The sequence below is a fragment of the Globicephala melas genome, chromosome 20, assembly GCF_963455315.2.
Source record: "Globicephala melas chromosome 20, mGloMel1.2, whole genome shotgun sequence".
NCBI classification, from domain to species: Eukaryota; Metazoa; Chordata; class Mammalia; order Artiodactyla; family Delphinidae; genus Globicephala; species Globicephala melas.
Window position 1 is genome coordinate 17,775,719 of NC_083333.1, and position 22,854 is coordinate 17,798,572.

Genomic DNA, 22,854 nt, shown 5'->3' on the forward strand with positions numbered 1-22,854 from the left:
TCCCAAAAGCCGATGCAAATGTTCAATAGAAAGTATATAAAAAGGTCACAGGCAGTTGGGTGGGACTGAAGGTCATCCAGCCAATAAGCCTTGTTTGCTTTTGGCAAGTCGTTCTGTTTGCTTTTCTTTCTAAGTCATTCAAACCAGTTACTCATTATTTAAAGGTATGAGGAAGGATCACAATATATTACGTTTCTTAAAGGTTATAAAATGGATCGTACACTTGGAGACTAATTATGTCAAAAAGAACAGCTTTAGTGTATGTGTGTCTACATGTAGACAGCGGGAAAAGAGCTCCATGAAATTATCGCGGGTAGTTACTTTTTTCCCATATTTTCCTTTTTTTTTTTCGGTACATGGGGCTCTCACTGTTGTTGCCTCCGGATCCGCAGGCACAGCCGTCATGGCTCACGGGCCCAGCCGTTCCGCAGCACGTGGGATCTTCCCGGACCGGGGCACGAACCCGTGTCCCCTGCATCGGCAGGCGCACTCTCAACCACTGCACCACCAGGGAAGCCCTCATATTTTCCAATTTTTAAACCAACAACTCATAATGTACAAAATCATAAAACTGCAACTTTAAAAAATAAACCTGTTTGTTGGCACATCTCCTGTGGCCGCTCAGTGATCGTCTTCCAAGCAGAGACGCCCAGGGTTCAGGAGTCAGAAGATGGGTTTGCACGCAGCTCAGCTGTTCGTTAGCCACTTCCAGACGTCATTTGCCTTCCGCGTCTCCAGTTCCTTCACCTGTAAAATTAGAGTAGTACTCACTTTGTCTAACTCTCAGGGTTATGGCAAGATTCTAAATTTTAAATCAGGATGATGTAGTGGGAAGTTTGAAAATGACTAGACAGCCTTCCAGGGACCCCCTTTCTCCCAGTCGCCCTCATCTCCCGGCCACTACTCTCCCATCTGCTCTTCTCGCTTCTCTCTTTCTCCCCGGCTGGTAAAGACGAGAAGCTCTTTGAAGCTCAAGCCACGATCACTTCCCCTTCCTGACCTACTCTCTGCCCTCGATGAGTTCACCCCTTCCTTAGACTTCAGCTACCGTAGGTACAAACTGACGTCTCCAGCTCAGACTTTCAAATCCGTATCTCCAACTACGTTCTAAATATAAAGACTTGACGCTCTCAGTCGCCTCAAACACAGCACAGCCCGAATGAAACTGACGACCTTTCCGGATCCCCCCAGGCAAAGCTGGCCCTCTTCCTGGTTCTCTTCCCTGAGGTTGCTGTCAGCACTCAACCAGATACCCAGGGAGCGCCCCTCGCTCCTCCCTTTCCCTCGTCGCCCACGTCCATTCCATCACCATTTTACATTCCAAGTACCTCCGGAACCTTTACTCTTTATGCTCCATGACTGTAGTCGGGGCCACCACTGTCTCTCACCTGCATTACGGTGACAGCCCACAAACTGGAACCCCTGCATCCACTCACCACTCCCTGAAATCCGTTCTCCATAGTGCATCCAGGAGAAGTTTTTTTATTTTTTTATTTACTTATTATTTTGTGGGATCTTAGTTCCCCATCCAGGGATTGAACCCAGGGCCACCACAGTGAAAGCGCACAGTCCTAACCACTGGACCACCAGGGAACTCCCGAGGGAAAGATTTTTCAAATCCACCTTACCGAGGTGTAATGTACATGCAATCGGAGTGTTGTGTTTCTTTACACAACACCCTCCTCTGTGTACCTCGCCCCACAGCTTCCAGCTGCTTCAGCTGCTCTGAACCCTGATTTCTTCCAGACCCTCAGCTTAGCGGGACCTCTGTGCTCTGCTGGACTCCAGCTCTCCGTGTCATGGTTGGGAAATTGTTCCCAGACAGAAAGTTGGGTGGCCATTGGGCTCACCTCATGAGTTTTTCCTTCTGTCAGGGATCAACAGTCTTGTGCTGCCTGTCAGTCAATGCCTGAAAATAGTTATCTCTTACATCTTGTCAAGTTTTATAGAGGTGTGTGGTGGGAGGGCTAGTCTGGTACCAGTTACTCCATCGTGGGTGGAAACAGAAGTCCAGAGAAAGCTGAATAAAATATAGATCTGATCATATTATTCCTCTGGTCAGAATCCGTCTATGGATCCATGGCTCTAAGGATAAAGATCCAATTTGAAACGGCCTGCAGGGCCCTGTGTGATCTGAGCCGGCTCTCACTCCAACTCTATCCCCTTCTCCTCCCGCCTACATGCCTTCCTCAGCTTCTGGCGACTTTGAGTCTCTTGCCATGTCTTCTCCTCCCACTCGGCTTTTGTACATCACAGTACTCATCCTAGCACTCTTCCCCTCCCTCCTCACCAGCTATAAAGTTACCATGAACAAAACACTGTGAAGCTGGCACAAGAGTAGATAGAACAGAGTCCAAAAACAGACACAGGGATGCATGCAACTCATTACAAGGGGAAAGGAAGGAATTATTTAATGAAGGCTGTTAGTTCGATTGGCTAGCTATTTGAGAAAATATTAAGTTTTATCCCTAACTCACCCCTTATTCAAAATCAAAATTCAGACAAAGTATTAATAAGCAAAACATATAAAGAACTACTTCAAACTGATTTTTTTAAAAAAACAAATATAAAAATGGGAAAGGGAAATACACTGATAAACATATGAAAATATAAACATATAAAAATATATCCCAACTCATACAATAAAATATAAACTAAAGATAGTAAAATATCAATAGTATCCAATGTAGGTGAGAGTAGGGGAAACAGGTCCTCTCCTGCACTGTTAGAACATGAATTAGTGCTGCCGTGTCATCAAGTTTCCAACGAACATACACTCTGACTTATCACATTTCCAGGAAGCTATCCTACAGAAATAGCAGCATGACCGCAAAATTGCTTGCATCAGCAAAAAAAAAAAAAAAAAATTTGGAAAGAACTCTAGCGCCCATCAATAAGAATATATATAAATAAATTATAGTGCATTAATACACCATCCATTTGAAACGTGAGGTAGCTCTAAAGTACTTGTAAATGTGTCCACAGTACGATGTTGAGAACTAAAAGTGAGTTGCTAAACAAAAGAAACAGTATGATACTAGTGACGTGTGTGTCCACACACACACATATCTGAGAAAGGAATCGGGATAGAGGCTCAGATTCAAACTCAATTCTTTAAGGGTAAGACTTTAAGGGTAAGGGGGAACAGAAGAACCCTTATGTTGTACTTCATATACTTCTAAGTTATTTGAACCTGTTACAAAGAATGTTTCACTTTTGTAATTTAAAAACAACTCGTGTTTATGTTAAGAGTGATGGACTGTTATTACAATCAACTATGGGGCTGGTGAGCTCCTGTGATTTAACATCTCAGCAGCAGGCATGACTGCCGCCTGGTGGTCACATGCCGCCATGGCGGGTTGCCTATCTGAGGGTTTCTCAGCCTCCCCACTGTTGCCACGTGGGGCGGGATCGTTCTTTACTACAGGGAGGCTGCCCTGTGCCTTGTAGGATGTCTAGAGCATCCCTTGCCTCTGTCTCTAGATGCCAGTGAAACCCCCTCCCCAAGTGGAGACAACCAAAAAGGTTTCCAGACACTGGCAACTGTCCCCCTTAGGGGCAAAAGCATCCCTGGTTGAGAACCATGGATCTAAGACTCTTGTGAATGCAAAATAAATAGATAAAATGTGTTCGTTCATTTGCTCACAAACAGCTCACATGAGGCAAAGTCTTTGCGAGATAAGTTCCTCATGTCAGCTGGAAGGAGTGAACTCTAACCCACGGCGGCTCTTCACAGCTTTGTGAGGTTCTGAGCTTTAAATTCAGTTAACAGGAAAATCCCCTCTTATCCAGTGACCCCCACAACAGCCTCAGGCAGAAATAACAAGGATGGCGATTCCTGGCACACATGCCCCACACTCTACTCAGACCTCTGGCAGCAACTCACAGCGATCCACGCTGCGGCCTCATCACAGTGCTCCAGTCAGCAACTGTCACAACCATCACCCAGACAGGAAGCCTCTTTATCCCTTGGACTTGAGTCTTCCCTCCCCCACCTAGGGCTGAAGCAGGGGTGAAGTGGCACTGACGAGGGGGATCCTGTTTGAGAAGCCTCTCTGTCCCCCCAAACCTGAGACCCCGCTCGCCCACAGAGAGAATCCAGGCTCCAGATGGTACCAGCAGGGGGATCCTGCCACAACAATCGGCTGGCCCAGAAAGTACTCTGTCTCAACCGGACCTGGGAATCTCCACTCCCCCCCAAAACACACACACACACACACACACACACACACACCCCTAGAGACAGCAGGTGGTTGGGTGGCACCGGCAGTGGGATGCCACCACACAAAGCACCCGACCCAAGAAGCACTCTTTTTCCTCAAGGGCTGAAGACCCCTTTCCCCACCTTGGACCAGCCTGGGGAAGCTCTTTCCACCCACTCAGGCAGCATCAGCAGGCACCAGCGGGAGCCCTAGCAGTACCAGATAAACCAAGCAGACCAAATGAGTACCACAAAGGCTCTGAAAATTAAATTGCCATTGAAACCACAGCCCACGAAAGTACACCAAGACCTCCAAGTAGGTTGACGATGTTCTAAAACAGAAGATTTACAGAGGACCTAGACTCTCCTAACGTAACAGACAAAATATCCCGGAATCAATACAAAATCATCCATTATACCAAGAGCCAGGAAAATCACAACCTGGAGGAGAAAAGGCAACAAACTAACGCCAATACTGAGACAAATCGGACGTTGGAATCATCTGACAAGGATTTAAAGCAGACATCGTGGACTTCCCTGGTGGCGCAGTGGTTAAGCATCCATCTGGTAACTCAGGGGACACAGGTTTGAGCCCTGGTCCGGGAAGATCTCACATGCCATGAAGCAACTAAACCCGTGCGCCACAACTACTGAGCCTGCGCTCTAGAGCCCACAAGCCACAACTACTGAAGCCCGTGCAGCACAACTACTGAAGCCCGCGTGCCTAGAGCCCGTGCTCCGCAAAAAGAGAAGCCACCACAATGAGAAGCCCACGCACCGCAACGAATAGTAGCCCCCGCTCGCCGCAACTAGAGAAAGCCTGTGTGCAGCAACGAAGACCCAACGCAGCCAAAAAGTAAATAAATAAATAAAGCAGCCATTGTTTGAAAAAAATGTTCAATAAGAATTTACAAATTCACTCAAAACTATATAGAAAATCTTAGCAAAGAAAAAGAAGTTATAAAAAATGAACCAAAGGAACATTATAAAACTAAAAAATACAAATACTGAAATTAGAAACTCACTGGATGGACTCAACAGCAGAGCGGAAATGACAGATTTTCGAATCAGTGAACTTGAAGACAGATCAATTGAATGTACCCAATCTGAACAACACAGAGAAAACAGACTGAAAAGAAATGAACAGAGCCTCAGAGACCTGTTGCAACAATGACAAAAGATCCAGCAATCTTAACATCAGAGTCCCAAAAGCACAGGAAAGAGAAGGTGGAGCTGATAGAGTATTCAAGAGAACAATGGCAGATAAGTTTCCAAATTTGGTGAAAGACATAAACTTAACAGATTCAAGAAATAAACTCAACAAAATCCCTGCTGAGACACATCATAATTAAAATTCTGCAAATTAAAGACAAAGAAAAAAATATTGAAAGCAGCAGAGAGAAATGCCGCATTACCTACAGGAGAGCACCAATCTGAATGACAGCAGGCTTCTCATTTGAAACCATGAAGGCCAGAAAGAAATGGCACATTTTCAAGTGCTGTCAACTTGAAGGACAAGAACTGTCAACCACGACTGAATATCCAGCTAACCTATCCTTCAGGAATGAAGAGGAAATCCATTCTCAGATGACTGGAAACTGAAAGAATTTGTCACTTAGCAGACTTACCCTTAAAGAATGGCTAAGAGAAGTTCTATCAAAAAATGAATGCTAAAGGAAGGAATCAGGGAGCATCAGGAAAGAAAAATGGAAAGAGCAGAAATATGGGCAAATACAATTGACTACACTTATCCTCATGAGTTTTACAAGTATATAATGTTCCTCTTTTGTCCAATATGATGTTTTATCTTGAATCTACTTTTATTAATAATAACATTGTGGTCTGGGTATTCTTTTAATTCATAATTGCCTGGTATATCTTTTGGCATCACTTTGTTTTTAATCTTTCTGTGTTGCTTGGTTTCTGATGTAAAGAACATATTGTTGCATCTTGGGGTTTGTCTTTTGTGGGGGTTTTTTCCATTTGTTTGTTTCTTTTTAATTTAAACTGAAGTTCTCTGCCTTTTGATCAGTAGGTTTGGCCCATTTACATATATTGTGATAAATGATATAACAGGTCTTATTCTGTGTTTTCCCTTTACCACACTTTCTTGTTTTTTGCTTTCCTCCTGTCCAGTTTTCTACTGAATAATCAATTGTTTTCTTCTGGTTTGAGTGTTATATGTTCTACTTTTATTCTCATGGTACTTGTACCTAAGTTGTAAAACCCACACCTATGTTTCTTCTCTCCCTATCCATTTATTAAGCTTGTGAATATGTACATCCCCTCTCTAATCAAGAAAAGTAACTTACTCTCACTTTCTCATTTCTACTTCCCACCCTCCTCCCCACTGGTATCATTAAAATTTTAGTATCCCACTGTTATGTACATGTAGTTGGTGTCACCCTGTCTCACTATCTCTGCTCCTTGATTATTAAGACGATAACAAACTCTTTACTAAAGTATTCTTTTCTTTTTTTTTTTTTTTTTTTTTTTTGCAGTACACAGGCCTCTCACAGTTGTGGCCTCTCCCGCTGCGGAGCACAGGCTCCGGACGTGCAGGCTCAGCAGCCATGGCTCACGGGCCCAGCCACCCCGCGGCATGTGGGATCTTCCCGGACCAGGGCACGAACCCGTGTCCCCTGCATCTGCAGGAGGACTCTCAACCACTGCGCCACCAGGGAAGCCCTTTACTAAATTATTCTTTTCCTTACTTTCTTTGTATCTTGAAGCATCTCCCTCATTTTTTCTCTTCTTGCTGAAATACTTCCTCCAAGAATATTTCCAAAGTCTTACATGCGTAAGAGTATCTATATTTTACCTCATTTACATGATTCTTAAGTAAAATATCAAATTCTAGATTCAAAGTTTTATCTTTTACAATTTGAAGATATCATTACATTTTCTTGTTGCAGTCAGTGCTACTGACAAGTCAGATTTATTTAGTCAATTGTTACTCATTGAGGGGCCACAAAATGCCAGGCACTGCTTTTGACACTTTGGTTTTTGACCCAAGAACTAGACTCAGGCAACTGGAGGCTCCCCACGTCCTCCCTGTCCTTGGAATGTACATTCTGCCCACTGTTCCCACAGTAGGAGTTGTTTCAGGGATGCAGCCTTGAGAGAGCAGTGTGTTGTTGAGAACATCTGGACTGAATACGTGATTGAACCCACTTAAGGCCTCTGTGTAACCTTTTAAGACTCTGGTGGTTGGGTGCAGAGATCAACTCGTCTTGTGGCAGGCCCAAGACAAGGCTCGTATCTGAGTTCCCTTATTAATCCTGCCACCTACCAACCTGGATTGTGGTCTGCATCTTTCTTTGGTCTCTCCTTGCCCCCCATATACAGGGGCCAGTTTCGAATTTCACCCAGGAAACTCCTGAAGTTGTGAACCAACATTTATGTTGTTAGATTTTATTATAATGTGTAATGTCTTTTCATATATTTCCTGTTTGTCTTTCAATGAGCACTTTCCATCCAAGTTCTTTAACCTTTATTTCTCCATAATTTGTGGTTGTTATTTCTTAAGACATGCCCTCCTCTCTATTCTTTCTTCCCTTCTAGGACTCTCATTATATGAATATCTAGTCAGTTTCTATATTGCTTAACATTCCTTTCACATTTTTCAAGTTTCTATCCCTTCCTGATATCTTATGGCAAAGTAGAGTTCCTTGATCCGAGAGTCCAGCTTTCAAATTCACTCTTCAGTTTTACACATTCTGCTAATCAATAAAAAATTGAATACTACGACAAGTTCTTAATATTTCTTATGTCCTCCTTTAATTCTTTTAGGATAGCTTTTTAAAAATACATACATTCTAAATGGCCCACTAATTCTGCCTTATCTGTTATAGATTGTTCAAATTATTGTTTTTCTTTTATAGCAATAGAATGCTTCAGATCTTATTTTTTCACTGTGAGTCCACATTCCCCAATCCCAGGATATAAGCTGGTAATGTAGGGACAAAGGGAACCAAAACCCTGGGGTATTTCCTATACCTCCTTCAACTCACTAGGAAGGGAACAAGCTGTGGCTGAATTATATGTATGTATGTGTATGTGGGGAGGGAAAAGGGGGCTTACGGAAATTTGAGTTATTTTCAAAGCAGAGAATCTATGATGTTAAAATTGGGGCAAGACCACTCCCCATTTACCTCCCTCTTCCTACCAAGTGATCTTATCCCACAAGGAACCTCATCGTCCCACCTCTTTTTTGCAATAATCACCTGGCTCACGGTGTGTGTGTTTGTGCATGTATGTGTGTGTGTGGGTGTTTGTGTGTATCAGGGTGGGAGAAAGGTGAATAAAAACCTTTGAGGTGGAGCTGCCTGTATCTTGTATTACTATCCACGCCTCTCCCAGACCAGCTCTAAGGTTACCCTGTGTGATGGTGAAAGAGTGGGCAAAGATTTACCTGGGGCAATTTGGGAGTGAACAGAAAGGAGCACCCAAAACAACAGAAAGCACCTCCCTGCAGTCCCCTTGGGGCATCTGGTGCTATCCATTGCTGCTACCATTCCCTCCCCATGTAGACACACACACACACACACACACACACACACACACACACACCCTGTAGGACCAACTGTAGCCATCTGTCTCCCAGAAGGTCTCCAATCAGTTTTTCAATAGTTTCTCAATCCAACAACCTCCCTCCCTCAAGAGGCATCCAGGTTGGGTTTTGGACAAGGAGCTAGCCACTTACATTAGGATGCTGTGTTAGCTACCTTTTTCTGTATAACAATATTACTACAGACTTAGTGGCTCAAAACAGCACACACTTATTATCTCATGGTATCTGTGGCTGAAGGTCCGGGCACAGCTTAGCTGGGTCCTCTGCAGCCAGCTGTCAAGGTTTCAGCCAGGACTGGGTTCTCATATGAACTCTACTAGGGATGATCCACTTCCAAGCACCTGGGGGTTGTTGGCAGGGGTTAGGTCCCTGCTGGCTGACAATTCCCTGTCATGTGGATTTCCCCAACATTACACTTGCTTCACCAATGCCAGCAAAGAGGATTACCCTAGCAAAACAAGCATTAGAATCATGTCACCTTTGTTATGTTTTATGGGTTAAAAGTGAGTCACAAGTCCTATCCACACTCAGTGGGGGGTGGATTACACACAGGTGTGAATACCAGGAGGCTCAGATGATGAGAACCACATTGGAAAATGAGAACTGGATAAGGGGGTGCCTTCTTGTAGGAACTAAAAATCATCTTTCCCAAACTTTCTGAAAGCCATTGAAGGGTTAAGTAACATCTTATTCTTGCTTTAGAACGATCACAAGCCAGAACGTGTGGCAAACAGATTGGTGGGAAAGCAAACCCGACTTGTAGAAATCAGCTAAGAGACTGGTACTGTAATCCTAGTGAAATGTCGGTGGCTAGAACTAGGGTAATACTGGTGGGAAAAGAGAAAGATGGACAAACTGGAGAATACAATAGGACTCCGTGATGAACAGAGAGCGAGAGTTGAGGATATTCTGCTTCTGGCTTTTGCAAATGGGTTTGTGAGCAGTAATATTATTCACTAAGAAGAAGAGGGTCATTTAGACATTTTGAGTTTGGGTGTGTGCAGTAACAGAATTAGAGACGAAACGTGCTCCCTTGAGAGAACACCTCCTATGATAAATCTAATTTTTATGCTTGCAAATAACCTGTTGCTCAAATTTGTTGAAACTGGTTAAATATTTTCAACTCCCCTATCTCACACGTGTGAATTTTCAGTATAACAAGTAGCCTACGGACGCATGCACATCGGTTTGCAAAGTACACCTTTCACATTGACGGCAACGGATGAGCCTTGGGAAGACAAGAATATGGGGAAAGCCATATACTCTAAGATACCTTGCACTGGAGTGACGTGCGTGCGTAGCTTCAGCAGCACCAAGTACAGACACACCGTCGGACCGGCAACAACGCAGCTCTGTGGTTCACGCTCTCGCGTGTCCGCGGGATCCCGCACGAGCTAAGCGACCGCTACTCTCGCGAGAGGTAGGGAGACCGCAGCTGCTTGGATTCCCCAAACCGCGCTACGAGAGCTCCCACCTGCTGAGGAGCGGAGTCCGGCCACTCCCGCGGGCTTCTGGGAATCGTAGTTCCGGGGCCGGACGAGGCCCGCCAGCCTTGCCCTGTGCTTTTGCGCATGCGCGGCCCCGCTGGCCAGAGAAGTTCGTAGCCTTTGTGAGGCCCGGTGCGGGAGGTGAGTTGTTGCTCAGGTGCGGCTCTCCTTGCTCGGCCTCGGCGGTGCCCCCGGGACATTAGTCTGCGCCGAGCCGGGTGGAGTGCGCGCTGGAGAAAGGGGCGTCGAGGGCAGGCACGAGCCCCATCCCCGAAGCCCCGGGGCGCGGGGTGGGCGGGGGCTTGGTCTGCGCGGCGGCTCCTTGGCTGCGGCCCCGGCGCCTCTCCTCCAGCCGCTCGGCCCCCGCGCAGCTCCGAGCGGCAGCGCCAGGCGCGAGCGCCCAGCTTCAGGGATGCTGTCCCGGCTTTCCAGGTGCCAGCCTCGAGGGCCAAGCCGGTTCGGGACGGAGCGAAGCCTTTCGGAGGAGCCCCCCGAGGGGAGGCGGGAAGGAGGACCACGAGGCCTCGGGGCTTCCCGCTCCTCCGCGCGGAGAGGGCTGCGCTGGGGGGAGAGCTGAACCTTCGCGGCCGGGAGGTGGTGACCATGGAGACAGATATGGCCGAAATGCCTGGGAAGAGCGGTGAGGGGGGCCGGTGTTGAACTTGTGCTGGGGGCCGGGCCGAATTCTTCCTCCTGAACGGGGGTCACTGCTGTCCGGCTCCTTTGTCTGGGGATGGAAGGGCTCTTTGGGTGAGAGTGGAGGGCTTGCTGTGGGATCCCAGCTGGGTGCACAGCGGACCCTCCAAAGACACCCCTAAAATGTGAGCGAAATGTCAGCTTCTGAGGCTTGAGCATAGCCTTGTACTTTGTCTCACACCTTCTTCCTCCCGGGGGATTATACCATCCTAGCCTCATCAGTGGGTCTGACAGTTTAGCTTTTTTTGGTTGGCAAAAGTATTTTCCACTCCTGTTCCTCCACTTTGGACGAAAACCCTTTGGTTTCAGTAGAGCAGATACTTTTGCTTAATAGAAGAGGCACCAGGCAGAGGAGTCAGTGACTGGCTTCCAGTTCTCCTAGAAGTTTGGTCTGTGGCCTCTTATATCAGAATCCACACCCCGCCCCTACCTGTGCTTGTTGGATTTCTAGATTGTACCCCAGTCTCAACTAGTGGTAATTATTTAGAGATGGGATCCAGCAAGCTACATTTGGACTAAGCTTGCAGGGTGATTTTTCAGAACCGTTGAGCCTCTTTTTCCCATATTAATTTAATGTAGATTAAGCTCAGAGAAAAACTTATTTTAATTTCCAGATCAGAGAGTGCCGTCTTCCAGGACGTCGTTGTTTCAGGCTCCCTTCAGTTGCAGTGTTTGTAGGGACGACCAGGAAGGAGTACGGTGGTGGGAATTTTTTTAAAAAAATATTTATTTATTTATTTGGTTGTGCCGGGTCTTAGTTGCGGCAGGTAGCCTCCTTAGTTGTGGCTCCAGGGCTCCTTAGTTGTGGCATGCAAACTCTTAGTTGCGGCATGCATGTGGCGTCTAGTTCCCTGACCAGGGATGAAACCGGGGCCCCCTGCATTGGGAGCACGGAGTCTTATCCACTGGGCTACCAGGGAAGTCCCGAGATTTTAAGCTCATAAATCTGAGTCACAAGATAGATCTAGGCCCTATCATGACTGCTTTCTTGCCCTTAGCTCTATCTTCCCAGGATTCTCCCTTTTCCCAAGAAAAGAGCACAGAAGAGGGAGAAGTGGCAGCTTTGTGCCTCACAGCCAGATCACAGGTGAGTGAGTCTCTGCTGGTTATTGAAATTCCACCTTATTTCTCAGAGTGCAGATGCACTCCCTTCTTTTTGATGTGGAGCTTCTGTGTCCACTAGAGCTGAATTCTAAGAGACGACTCGAGTGACTAAAGGGCTCAGTGGAAAATGTTTTCTGCTTCTTCGTGGTATCTTGTCCGTCTAGTATTTATTATCACTCAGAAGGCGTGGAAGAAGCATTGCCCTTCTTTAGCCCATTAGCTAATTTCTATGCTTGTTATTTGGGAAACGATTTTAAAAGACAGTGTGGTGCATACCTCTTAACATGTATGTTTCACTAGGGGAAACAACATACACATGACTGTTAAGTAGGAATTTAAGAAAACCCCTGAAGTGCTGGAGTGAATTATGAACATAGTGAGTACTCAAATAGTTCAAAGGAATGCTGGAAAAGGAAGCCTATAGGGGCTTCCCTGGTGGCACAGTGGTTGAGAGTGCGCCTGCCGATGCAGGGGACACGGGTTCGTGCCCCGGTCCGGGAAGATCCCACATGCCGCAGAGCGGCTGGGCCTGTGAGCCATGGCCCCTGAGCTTGCGCGTCCGGAGCCTCTGCTCTGCAACGGGAGAGGCCACACCAGTGAGAGACCCGCGTACCACAAAAAAAAAAAAAAAAAAAAGGAAGCCTATAGAAGATTTACTTTAAAGAGTTAGAATCCAGCCCAACAAGATGATGAATGCGGATGTATTTTAGAGGTGAACTGTTACCAAGTTACAACTCAGTTTCCAAACTCTCACTTCCCCAAGGGCAAATGTTAAGAATTGCTGAATTTAAGCGGTAGTTGTATGTGGGTGATTAGTGTGTTAGTCTCTCAACTTTTTGTATGTCTGAACATTTTTCTTAAACGAAGTTGAGCGGGAGTGTGTCATACCACATGGTGTGTGTCATACCACAATGTGTGTGTCATACCACAATGCAAATATTCCTCCACTAGCCTCTCTTTTTGCTACTTTAATCCAAAGTGTGAAAGTGGACATTGCACATTGCTGCCGTTTGTCAACGTGATTTCCCAGGATCCTTGTATACTTGCTTGCCTCCATTGGTTTCTTAAATACCTTACGTGAATATTGAAGACTTTATTAGTCAAGAAGCTTTAAGTTGCACCTGATGAAAACTCGATTCAAACTGGCTTAAGCAAAAAGAGGTATTTATTGACTATTATAAGTGAAAAATCCAGGTCTGGCTAAAATTGAGTTCAGGCGGTGACATTAGAATCTATTTTCTCCATTTCAGTGACCTTTTCTTTTCTTTCTGTGTGTTTTGCACTCAAGCAGGCTTTTCTTCTCGTGCAGGGTAGCCCCTAACAAATTTAGGCCTACATCTTCCCACGTTGAAGATCAGAGAAAAGGGGCATCTTCCCTTCTGGTCGTTCCAGAAGAAGGACTGAGGTTAACTCTGTAATGGGTATTAGGCCCATTGTTGGACCATTATTGGCAAATCTGAGTGTGATCAGACTAGAAAATATACCTGTACATACACATACAAACACAAATCCCACCCATGGGTCAGAGATGGAGTTGTACTACCTGAACTGCATGGACTAAAAGTGGTCAGGCATAGCAGCCAGAGGAAAGTCAGAGTACAGATACCAGAAAAAGGGTGAATGCTTTATACATTTCAGCACATTAATATTAGATTCAAGACTGCTTGTATAGCTTCAGAATTGATTAAACCTTTTATGGAAATTTTTTAAACTGTCCTTTTTGCATTGCATTGGATTTTGTTTGATGCTAATACTGCAACTGTCTTTCTTATTAGAATTTGCCTGGGCTGTTTATCTTTTACTTATTAGACTTTTTTAATAATTAGAGTTTTAATTTTTGCTCATGATAACCAGGTGAACGGTACAGACGTATATAAATATTAAAGTATATTACCCGTCCTTACTTTCCCAAGTTCAGTCCACCACCTCTCCCTACTGAGGATAACAGTTTGGTGTATATTTTTCCATATGTTTTTGTTGAGCTTGAAGTACTGTATTCAAATATGTAGTATACTATATTTCCTTCCATCCCCCCGCTCCATCCCCAACTTTGGGGTTTTGTCTGGATCTTTTTTCTGTAAAGAGGATGTGGCTATTTTAAGAAACCTTTTTATAAGAGAAATTAATTTATTCATATTATTATGATTACTTGTATGTTTCACATTTTTCTTGCTATGTGATTTTTATAATTCTGTTTACTATGCTTTGTTCTTTTGTATTTTTTTGTGCCTTTTGTGCTGTAGTTCGCATTTTTGTTCTGATTTTTTTTTTTTCTTTTATGGTTTGGAAGTTAATTTCCACTGTCAGTTTAGCTATAGATATGCAGATTGTAGGATCAAAGTTATTTTTTCTCACAGTATCTTGTCTATTTAGTAGCAGCTTAATGATTTTTACATTTTATTTTCCAAGGATGATTCTTATATTTTTTAAGTCTCAGATTATTTCCATTTTGAGGAACTTTATTTTGAAATAATTTGAGACTTACAGAGATTTAGCAAGTGGTAGAAAGATTTCTCATATGCTCTCCTTTCAGATTCTCCAAAATTTAGCATTTCACCTCACTTTTATTATTCTTTTTCCAAAATCAGGAAGTTAACATTGGTATAGTACTATAACCCACTGCTCTTATTCAGATTTCCCAGCTGTCTTATTTTTCTTGTTTTTCTTCCCCTTAATTTCTACTTTTATCCTGTAATTCCTTCTGTTTTCCCTAATTTGTTGTTGGGTTCTGTCTCTAATTTGATTTGTATGCTTTGTTCATTTAATTACATTGATTTTCTTTTAATGAAATTGAAGTGTTTCCTCTGAGTACAATTTTAGCCTTATGGCATTGATTTTTGCGTTTTATTTCATTATTATTTTGAAATTTTGATACTTTTTTTAGTTATCAGTTATTGCACTTTCTTTTCTGTTTTGGAATTTATTAACATTTACTTTGTTACTTTTGCAAGTGCTTCATGAACATTTAAATAGAAGGTGTTTTCTATCCAGTTATAGCATTTGGTATATATTTATTTATTTCAATGGGAATATTATTCCCATTCTCTATGTCTTTACTTAAAGAGACATGTTCAGTACTGGTATGTGTGTATCTCCATACAGTTTTTGTATTTTATGTCTTGTATAAATAATCCTATGGTGTTTACCCATAAACATTTGTATGTGATATCTGTACCCTTAATGAATTTGTTGCTGTCATTTTCCAATTTAATGCATCTTGCCTTGAATTGATTCCGTGCTTCACTGGATTTGGTGCCAGTCTGTTCATTCCATGGTGAGGTCTCACAAGGAGAATTATACAGACACATGCCTTTTTTTCTCTGCCTATATTTTGTTTACTTTGCCAGACTACATTGTTGATTCATTGTTGATTCATGTTTTAACTCTTTCTTCCCCAGAAAAATTAGTCAGTGGAGAAACCGTGGTCTTGTTTCCTTTGGTTCTCATGTTGAATCTTGGACAGTGTGCCTGGCACATAATTGATGCCCAGTGACTTTCCATGGAATGTCCAGGACACATGAGAATGCTTGTCATTTTTCACAGTGATTTCCCCCGTTGAATACATCTACGCATCTACTCCAGGGCCAACAGAAACTGGGGCATGAAAGGGAGGCTGTGGAGTGACAGATGGTGAACAAAAGTATGTTTTGTGTCTTAGGCATCAGTGACATTCAAGGATGTGGCCATGGACTTTACCCCAGAGGAGTGGGGGAGGCTGGATCCTGCTCAGAGGGACGTGATGCTGGAGAACTACAGGAACCTCGTCTCACTCTGTAAGGATGGGCTCCTGCCATGACTCCGGCTCCTGCTTATGGGGACATCATTACCTTATTGACAATGAAGTAGCATAACAAAGCCAGTAATCGTAAAGTAGTGATCCCTTTGGGCCTAGAGAAAATCTGTTTCTGCTCTGGGTTCTTGGTGAAATGTTTAGGCTTATTTTGTATCTGGAGTCTTTGGATTCAAGTGACAGAAACCGAATTCACACTAGCTTAAAAGGGAATCAGATATATTGTCAGGAATTTTTTTTATTTACTTATTTTTTAATTATGTGGTATAGCTTGTCCTGATCTCCCTGTGTGGCACAGATGGCCATTGGCCGCTCTAGGGTTACATTATTCTTCCAGTTAGAGAGCTAAGGAAAAAAAGAAGGCTTCTATCCTGGGAGTTTCAGCAGATAGGGTCACATGTCCATCAGTGAAGCAGTAACTCGAGCCAGGGAGATAGAGTATGCTCTGACCAGTTTGGATACTGTGCCCGCCTCTGGGCGGGGGGAGGTGTTTGCATGTGTACACATGTAGACACATGCATGTACACTCATGCACGTATGTGTTCATATCAGTGGTGGAAGGAACTATGTTAGCTCCTCCCAAACCTCGTATAATAAATTCCCTAAGAAAGCAGGTTCTAGTAACTGAAGAAGGAAGAAAGGAAAAACATCAGAAGACAGCTAGTCACAGAGTCACAGGCTTGTGGTGCTGCCACTGGGGTCCCACTTCACCCAACTCCTTCCCTGAGCTGAGGACTGGTCTGCAGTATCTCCCCAGAACTCCCACAGTAAACAAGACAAATTCTCTTCTATTTTTTTACAGGCTAAATATTTGTCTTTTCAAATGCGTGTAACTCTTTATGAGGCCCAGGCTCTTGCTGCACCTGTTTTAAGGTTCATTTTGAGGCCCCCTGCTCCCTTATTCCAAAACTTCCTATGATGTCCTGTCTTTTTTGTGGATCCAGGGGTAGGTACCGTGCTCTGGAATAGAGCTTTGTGCCCATCACAAAGAGTTAAGTCCCTTTTTTTTTTTCTTTCTTTCTTTTTTTTTCTTTTTTAATGAGCAGGGCTTCCAGTTTCCAAACCTGAGAACCACAATTTGGAGAATGGAAAAGAACCATTGATGCTTGAGAGAAGAGCCCCCAAAAGCAGCTGTTCAGGTGAGTCAGATAGACGGGAATCTTCGGAAAGAATAACCCCACAAGACAGTAAAGAAGTGGCGCTCTTCAGTGCTTAAGAAAGAATATAGAAGTGCCAACATGCTTTTATTTTTTAAATATCTTATTTTAAATTATATTGCATTTTGAATACATACAAAGTCAAGGAAATAAAACAACACTGAGATCAAACGCATGCTCACATTTGCTTCATTTGCCTTTTTTCTTTTCCTTCTTTTTGTAATGTAAAATAGATTAAAATGTCATAACTGTACAGTTTTATGAATTTTCCCAAATTGAACACATTCATGTAGCTAGCATCCACATCAAGAAACAACCTTACTAATAAAAAAATAAAGAAAAGAAACACAAACAAAATATAATTAATATACTTTCCAGATAATTGGCTATTCTGATACTACACCAAAGTTGGGCAAGTTGTAGTTTCTTAAAGGTTAGGTGCAAGGTGCATCTGAAACCATGTCCATGAATTTTTCCTACTCTTAAAATCTATTGATCTTTTGGGAAATATTGGTTCACTGAGTTATGCATATCTTCCAAATATTGACACAATACATCATGCGATATTTTAAAAAACACAATTTTCAATGTCACCACTGACCTTACCAGAAAAGCCTTTAAGTATTAGGAAGCTATCAAGCTCTCAGTGGTAGATAAAAGTTTTCCAAAATTCTAATTTCTGCCCAAAAGCTCACGTTTTATCAAATACTGTCAGTTGTTTTCCTTGAAGTGACAGGCTCGTTTTTTTTTTTCAGTTTTGAGGAAATATCTGCCAAATAACCAACATGGATAACATAGTTTGTCAGTGATTCTTTCAAGTAAAAGTGATGGTCCATGAAAAAAAATGGCCAGTTAGGCTCTCAAACAGTCTCATGAGTGGTTTTCCTCAAGGCAAGCGTCATAGTTTGATATGAGCCGACTTGCATTATGAATATTTCCTATTTCATCATTCAGAATATTAAGAAGGCATGTAGTCAAGGTTTAATAAATAAAATTAATTTATTAAGTTAATAACGATTCCTGTTGTTTCCTCAGAAATTTTTACGTGAAACTGGCTTTTTTTTTTTTAACTGAGAGTACATGGTGGGGAAAAATACAACAACTACTAGTACATTTGGTGTCTTGTCCTGATTTGTGCATAAGTTGTGGGCAGTTTTACCACCACCACTTTTGCAACATCAATGCAAATGTCAAGACAATGAAAAAGGCAAATAAGATCTAAGCATTATTCTGAAAATAGTTTTGAACCTACAGACTCCCAGGAGTCCTCAGACCGCACTTTGAGGTCACAGCCTCTACGTACCTACACTATCCTTGTATCAATTTATGTTTTACTGATTTAACAAACACTTATGTAGCACTGATGCTGTGTCAGAGTTTTAAGTGTTTTATAAATATTTTCATTAAGTGTTCCTTAAGGTAGGTGTTGTTTTTATTCCTCATGAGGTAGGTACCGTTATTGCCCCATCTTACAGATAAGGAAACTGAAGTAGAAACGTAAAAAAACATGCCCCAGGTCACACAGCTAGTAAGTGGCAGAGCTGGAATTAAATTCATGCATTCTGATTTCAGAGTCCATTGCTCTCAACCACTGTACTCTTCCTAAGTGTCCCCTCTCACCTTGGGGCTTCTGTACATGTCATTCCCAGTGTCCCTCTGGAACACTCACCCCCGTTCTTCTCTACCTGTTACCTGGAACACTCACCCCCGTGCTTCTGTACCTGTTACCTGGAACACTCACCCCCGTGCTGCTGTACCTGTTACCTGGAACACTCACCTGAGCCCCAAACCCAATTCAATTTCAGCTCAGTCATTTACCTTCTCAGGGAGGCCTCTCCTCATCCCCCTGGGTTCCCCTTATCATCCTTCACAGCATCATTTGCCTTTTATTTCTTAGTACTTACCACAGGTGCATTTTTATATGTATTTGTAGATGTTAGACTAAATTTTCTCTCCCTTCATGTACATAGGGACTGTGTGTTTTTCCCCAGAGCCTAGCGTATGATAGACATCCAATAGGTAATCGTTGACTAAATGGATAGAAGAATACATAGATGAAGGAACAGAATTCACTTGGCTGTGTGGAATGAGGGGCAGATCTAACTTAACTGTCTTTTGAATGTTTAATCACTCACAGGACCATTTGTTGTAAAAACAAATTATCTTTAGTTCACTGACTGAAATACTACCTTTGTATTGTCCTTAATTCCTATATTTACTTGACTTCTGAAATTGCCCTTTTGTTTCATTGGTCTATTTACTTATTCTTTTGAACGAAACTCTTTATTTTAGCTTTATAGTTTCATATTGAATATAAAAATTCTAATAGATTTATAGTAGATATATTCAGAGAGGTTGGCTTCCATCCTTGCCCTCTCTATTCTGGTGTTCTCTCTGTAGGCAATCATTTTTATTAGTATTTCATTTATCTGTTCTTAGTTTTGGAAAATATAACCAAATATGTCTATATATTTGTATCTCCCCTTTTTTCTCCTACACAGAAAGTAGCAGACCATACATACTCCTTCACAGCTTGCTGGGTTTTTTAAGTTTAATGTATCCTGAAGATCACTTCGTAGCAATATGTAGAGATCATTCTCATATTATTTTAAGTTGCACATACTTCATTGTATGTGTACACTGTAGTTTAATCAGTTCTTTATAGTATTAAAATATTACTGTATTTTAATATTTGAGATGTTACCAGTCTTTTGCTACCTCAATTAGTGTTGTAATGATTAGCCTTGTTCAGATATAATTTAATGTATCTGCCATTATATCTTTGGGAGATCACTGATTTTTCAACAGGGACATATTATAAAAGAATTCTTAGGGAAGATTTTAAACTGGAAATGGAATGCATATTAGGATGTGAGTAGGGTTGGGTAACTGAAAATTTAGAAGTCATCACTGTGCCCTGCACTAAGGTGGTAACTGCCTGGAAGTTTATGACAGCACTTGATATTCTATAGAGGTTGTTCCTCCCCTTTCCTGATCTGGGATGCTCATTTCCTGCTCATCTGGTGAAATGGTGCTTCATCTGCATCCCTCCTCCTGTCTTTCTGGTCATCTTTCCCCCATTCTGATTCCTGGGTAGGGTCTGCTGATTTTCTCTGCATCTACTGTGCATTTGTTTCCCTCCATTTGCTTCTCTTTGCAAGTCATCTTCTAAGAGTCAGATCCACTTATTCGTTGAAGCCATGCTCTTCACCTTCATTAACTCTTACCCGTTACAGACCTGCCTTTTTGTTGAACTCAGAAAACAAAGGAAATTTGCATTTCCAATTTGTTTCAGACTCAGAGACTAGACCCGGGAGCAAAGATTCAACTTCAGTGCAAGATTTTTCCAAAGAAGAGTCATGCCAGGTTGCAGTCATAGACAGGCTGACAAGGAATGGTGTCTATGACTCCAACTTGGAAACAACTCTCGCATGTGAAAACCGGTTAGAGAATCAGCAAGGAAATCAGGAGAGATGCTTAAGAGAAATGTTCACCCACATGAATTCACTCCCGGAAGAGAGAGCTCGTGAGCATGGTGTTTACTGGAAAAACTTGAACCAGAAGTCAGTACTTCTCACTCAAGACAGAGTTCCCAAAGGATCCTGTGCCTTCCATACCCTTGAAAAAAGATTGAAACAGAAAACAACCTTAATGAAAAAGCAGAGGACCTACAAAGAGAAGAAACCTCATAAATGTAATGACTGTGGTGAGCTCTTCACTTACCATTCAGTGCTCATTCGACACCAGAGAGTCCATACCGGGGAAAAACCCTACAGCTGCACTGAGTGTGGGAAGTCTTTCAGCCACAGGGCCAATTTAACTAAACATCAGAGAACTCACACTAGAATTCTCTTCGAGTGCAGCGAATGCAAGAAAGCCTTCACAGAAAGCGCATCCCTTGCAATACATCAGAGGATTCACATTGGAGAGAGACCGTATGAGTGCAGTGAGTGTGGGAAAGGCTTTAATCGAAGCACACACCTCGTGCAGCACCAGCTGATCCACACAGGGGTGAAGCCTTATGAATGCAACGAGTGTGATAAAGCCTTCATTCATTCTTCAGCACTCATTAAACATCAAAGAACTCACACTGGAGAGAAACCCTATAAATGTCAGGAATGTGGGAAAGCCTTTAGCCACTGCTCATCCCTTACCAAACATCAGAGGGTTCATACTGGAGAAAAACCCTATGAATGTAGTGAATGTGGAAAAACCTTCAGTCAGAGCACACATCTTGTTCAGCATCAGAGAATTCACACCGGAGAGAAACCCTACGAGTGTAACGAATGTGGGAAAACCTTCAGCCGGAGCTCAAATTTCGCTAAACATCAAAGAATTCATATTGGGAAGAAACCATACAAATGTAACGAATGCGGAAAAGCCTTCATTCATTCATCAGCACTTATTCAACACCAGAGAACTCATACTGGGGAGAAACCATATAGGTGTAACGAATGTGGAAAAAGCTTTAAGTGCAGTTCATCCCTCATCAGACATCAAAGGATTCACACAGAAGAGCAGCCCTGAAAAATGACTGAATGTGAAGAAATGTGAGTTGGTTTTATCGCTGTGTTAAATACCTGAGCATTTTGTGTGGAAGACACATAAACTGCTGTCTGAGGACCAGTTCTGTGTGTATCTAACTCTACTTACATAATACATAGCTTTGAGGCATAAACAGAATGTTCCTTATATCCATTGATTTGATCATTCTGAATGCTTCCATCCAGGAATCTCATAGATTGATCCCTAACCCACCCCCCTTGCCCCCAATACCCTTTTGTGGAAATTCAGAAAATCCTTGGGAGTGGGTAGCAATGCAATCAATGTGAAATCCAGTTCCCCTCTCTTTGTCACATCAAAGCCTGTTACAGCATCTCACTTTGTAAGGACATTCTTATCTGGTAGGTGAGGCAGAGGGCTTATATTCTCATCATTGGGAAGACACAGAGCTGTTCCTCTTTGAATCCAAAGTGGAGACCCAGATATACAGAGAATGTCATTTCTTTTACATTAACTATAAAAACTTAAAGGTTAAGAGCTGAAATGTGCTTTGGATTCCCTCCCAATCCCAAAGGCTACTATCTCATTTGATGAATATAAGAGATCTAAATTATGCTCACATGGGTTACGCTGAGATTTAGATGATTATTATCCCCCCGCTGGGTACATCTTCACTTTACACTTCCTTGGAAGTTACCCTGAGGTAGAGAAAGAGTCAGAACCTTAACTGTAGTTTTTGATCAAGTCCCTCTTTTCTTATCCTTGGCACTGAATGAATCCTTGGTTTTCTGTAATCACAGTATTAGGGAAATTTCATTTCTTTACCTTATTCTGCTCTCTGTAAAGTATGTTTTGTCACTTGGAGAGAAAGCCCCTGGGATGTGCAGAGTGAAAAGTTGATGGGTTCCATGTGTGGTTACATATAGGGTCTCGGACAAGAAGAAGAACTGAAGCAGCTTTGAGGCACAAACACCATGTCACATACGGAAGAGAGTCACAGGACAGTGACTTCAGGACAAGCGGCTTCTCCCCCTACCCTGCACCCTGGGAAGAAGTTGTCGTTTCTCAGGCCTCACGTTTACCCACATTTTTTTGTTGTCCTCCTGTATGTTGGTTGGTCTTTGCTGTATCCCAGGGCCCCGAGGAAGGTAGAAAAGGCTTGAAGCCACAGTGATCGATTGACATAAGTTACATGGGTGACCAAAGAACCGTGTGATGGGATTGGAAACAAAAGCAAAAGTTCAAATAAATATTTAGCAAAACACTATACAAATGTCAGTTTTTATTGTTGCTTTGTTATACGGTGTGAAAAGAAGATTATAGAAAAGATAGAGAGGGAAAGA

The 22,854-nt window shown here is 42.7% G+C and overlaps 1 protein-coding gene across 2 annotated transcripts; it reads left to right on the forward strand.

Moving 5' to 3' along the window:
* The first annotated feature begins 10,352 nt into the window (after positions 1-10,352).
* On the forward strand, positions 10,353-22,578 carry ZNF286A (zinc finger protein 286A). 2 transcript variants are annotated; one of them, XM_060291142.2, is made up of 7 exons: positions 10,353-10,402; positions 10,694-10,901; positions 11,956-12,044; positions 15,720-15,834; positions 16,898-16,990; positions 20,304-21,558; positions 22,438-22,563. In XM_060291142.2, the coding sequence occupies exons 2-6, from the start codon at positions 10,865-10,867 to the stop codon at positions 21,533-21,535; spliced, it is 1,566 nt and encodes a 521-aa protein (XP_060147125.1). In that variant the 5' UTR covers positions 10,353-10,402; positions 10,694-10,864; the 3' UTR covers positions 21,536-21,558; positions 22,438-22,563. The 2 variants fall into 2 exon arrangements, with proteins under 2 accessions (XP_060147125.1, XP_030717223.1); XM_030861363.3 differs by having other exon boundaries at positions 20,304-22,578.
* The last annotated feature ends 276 nt before the right edge of the window (positions 22,579-22,854 follow it).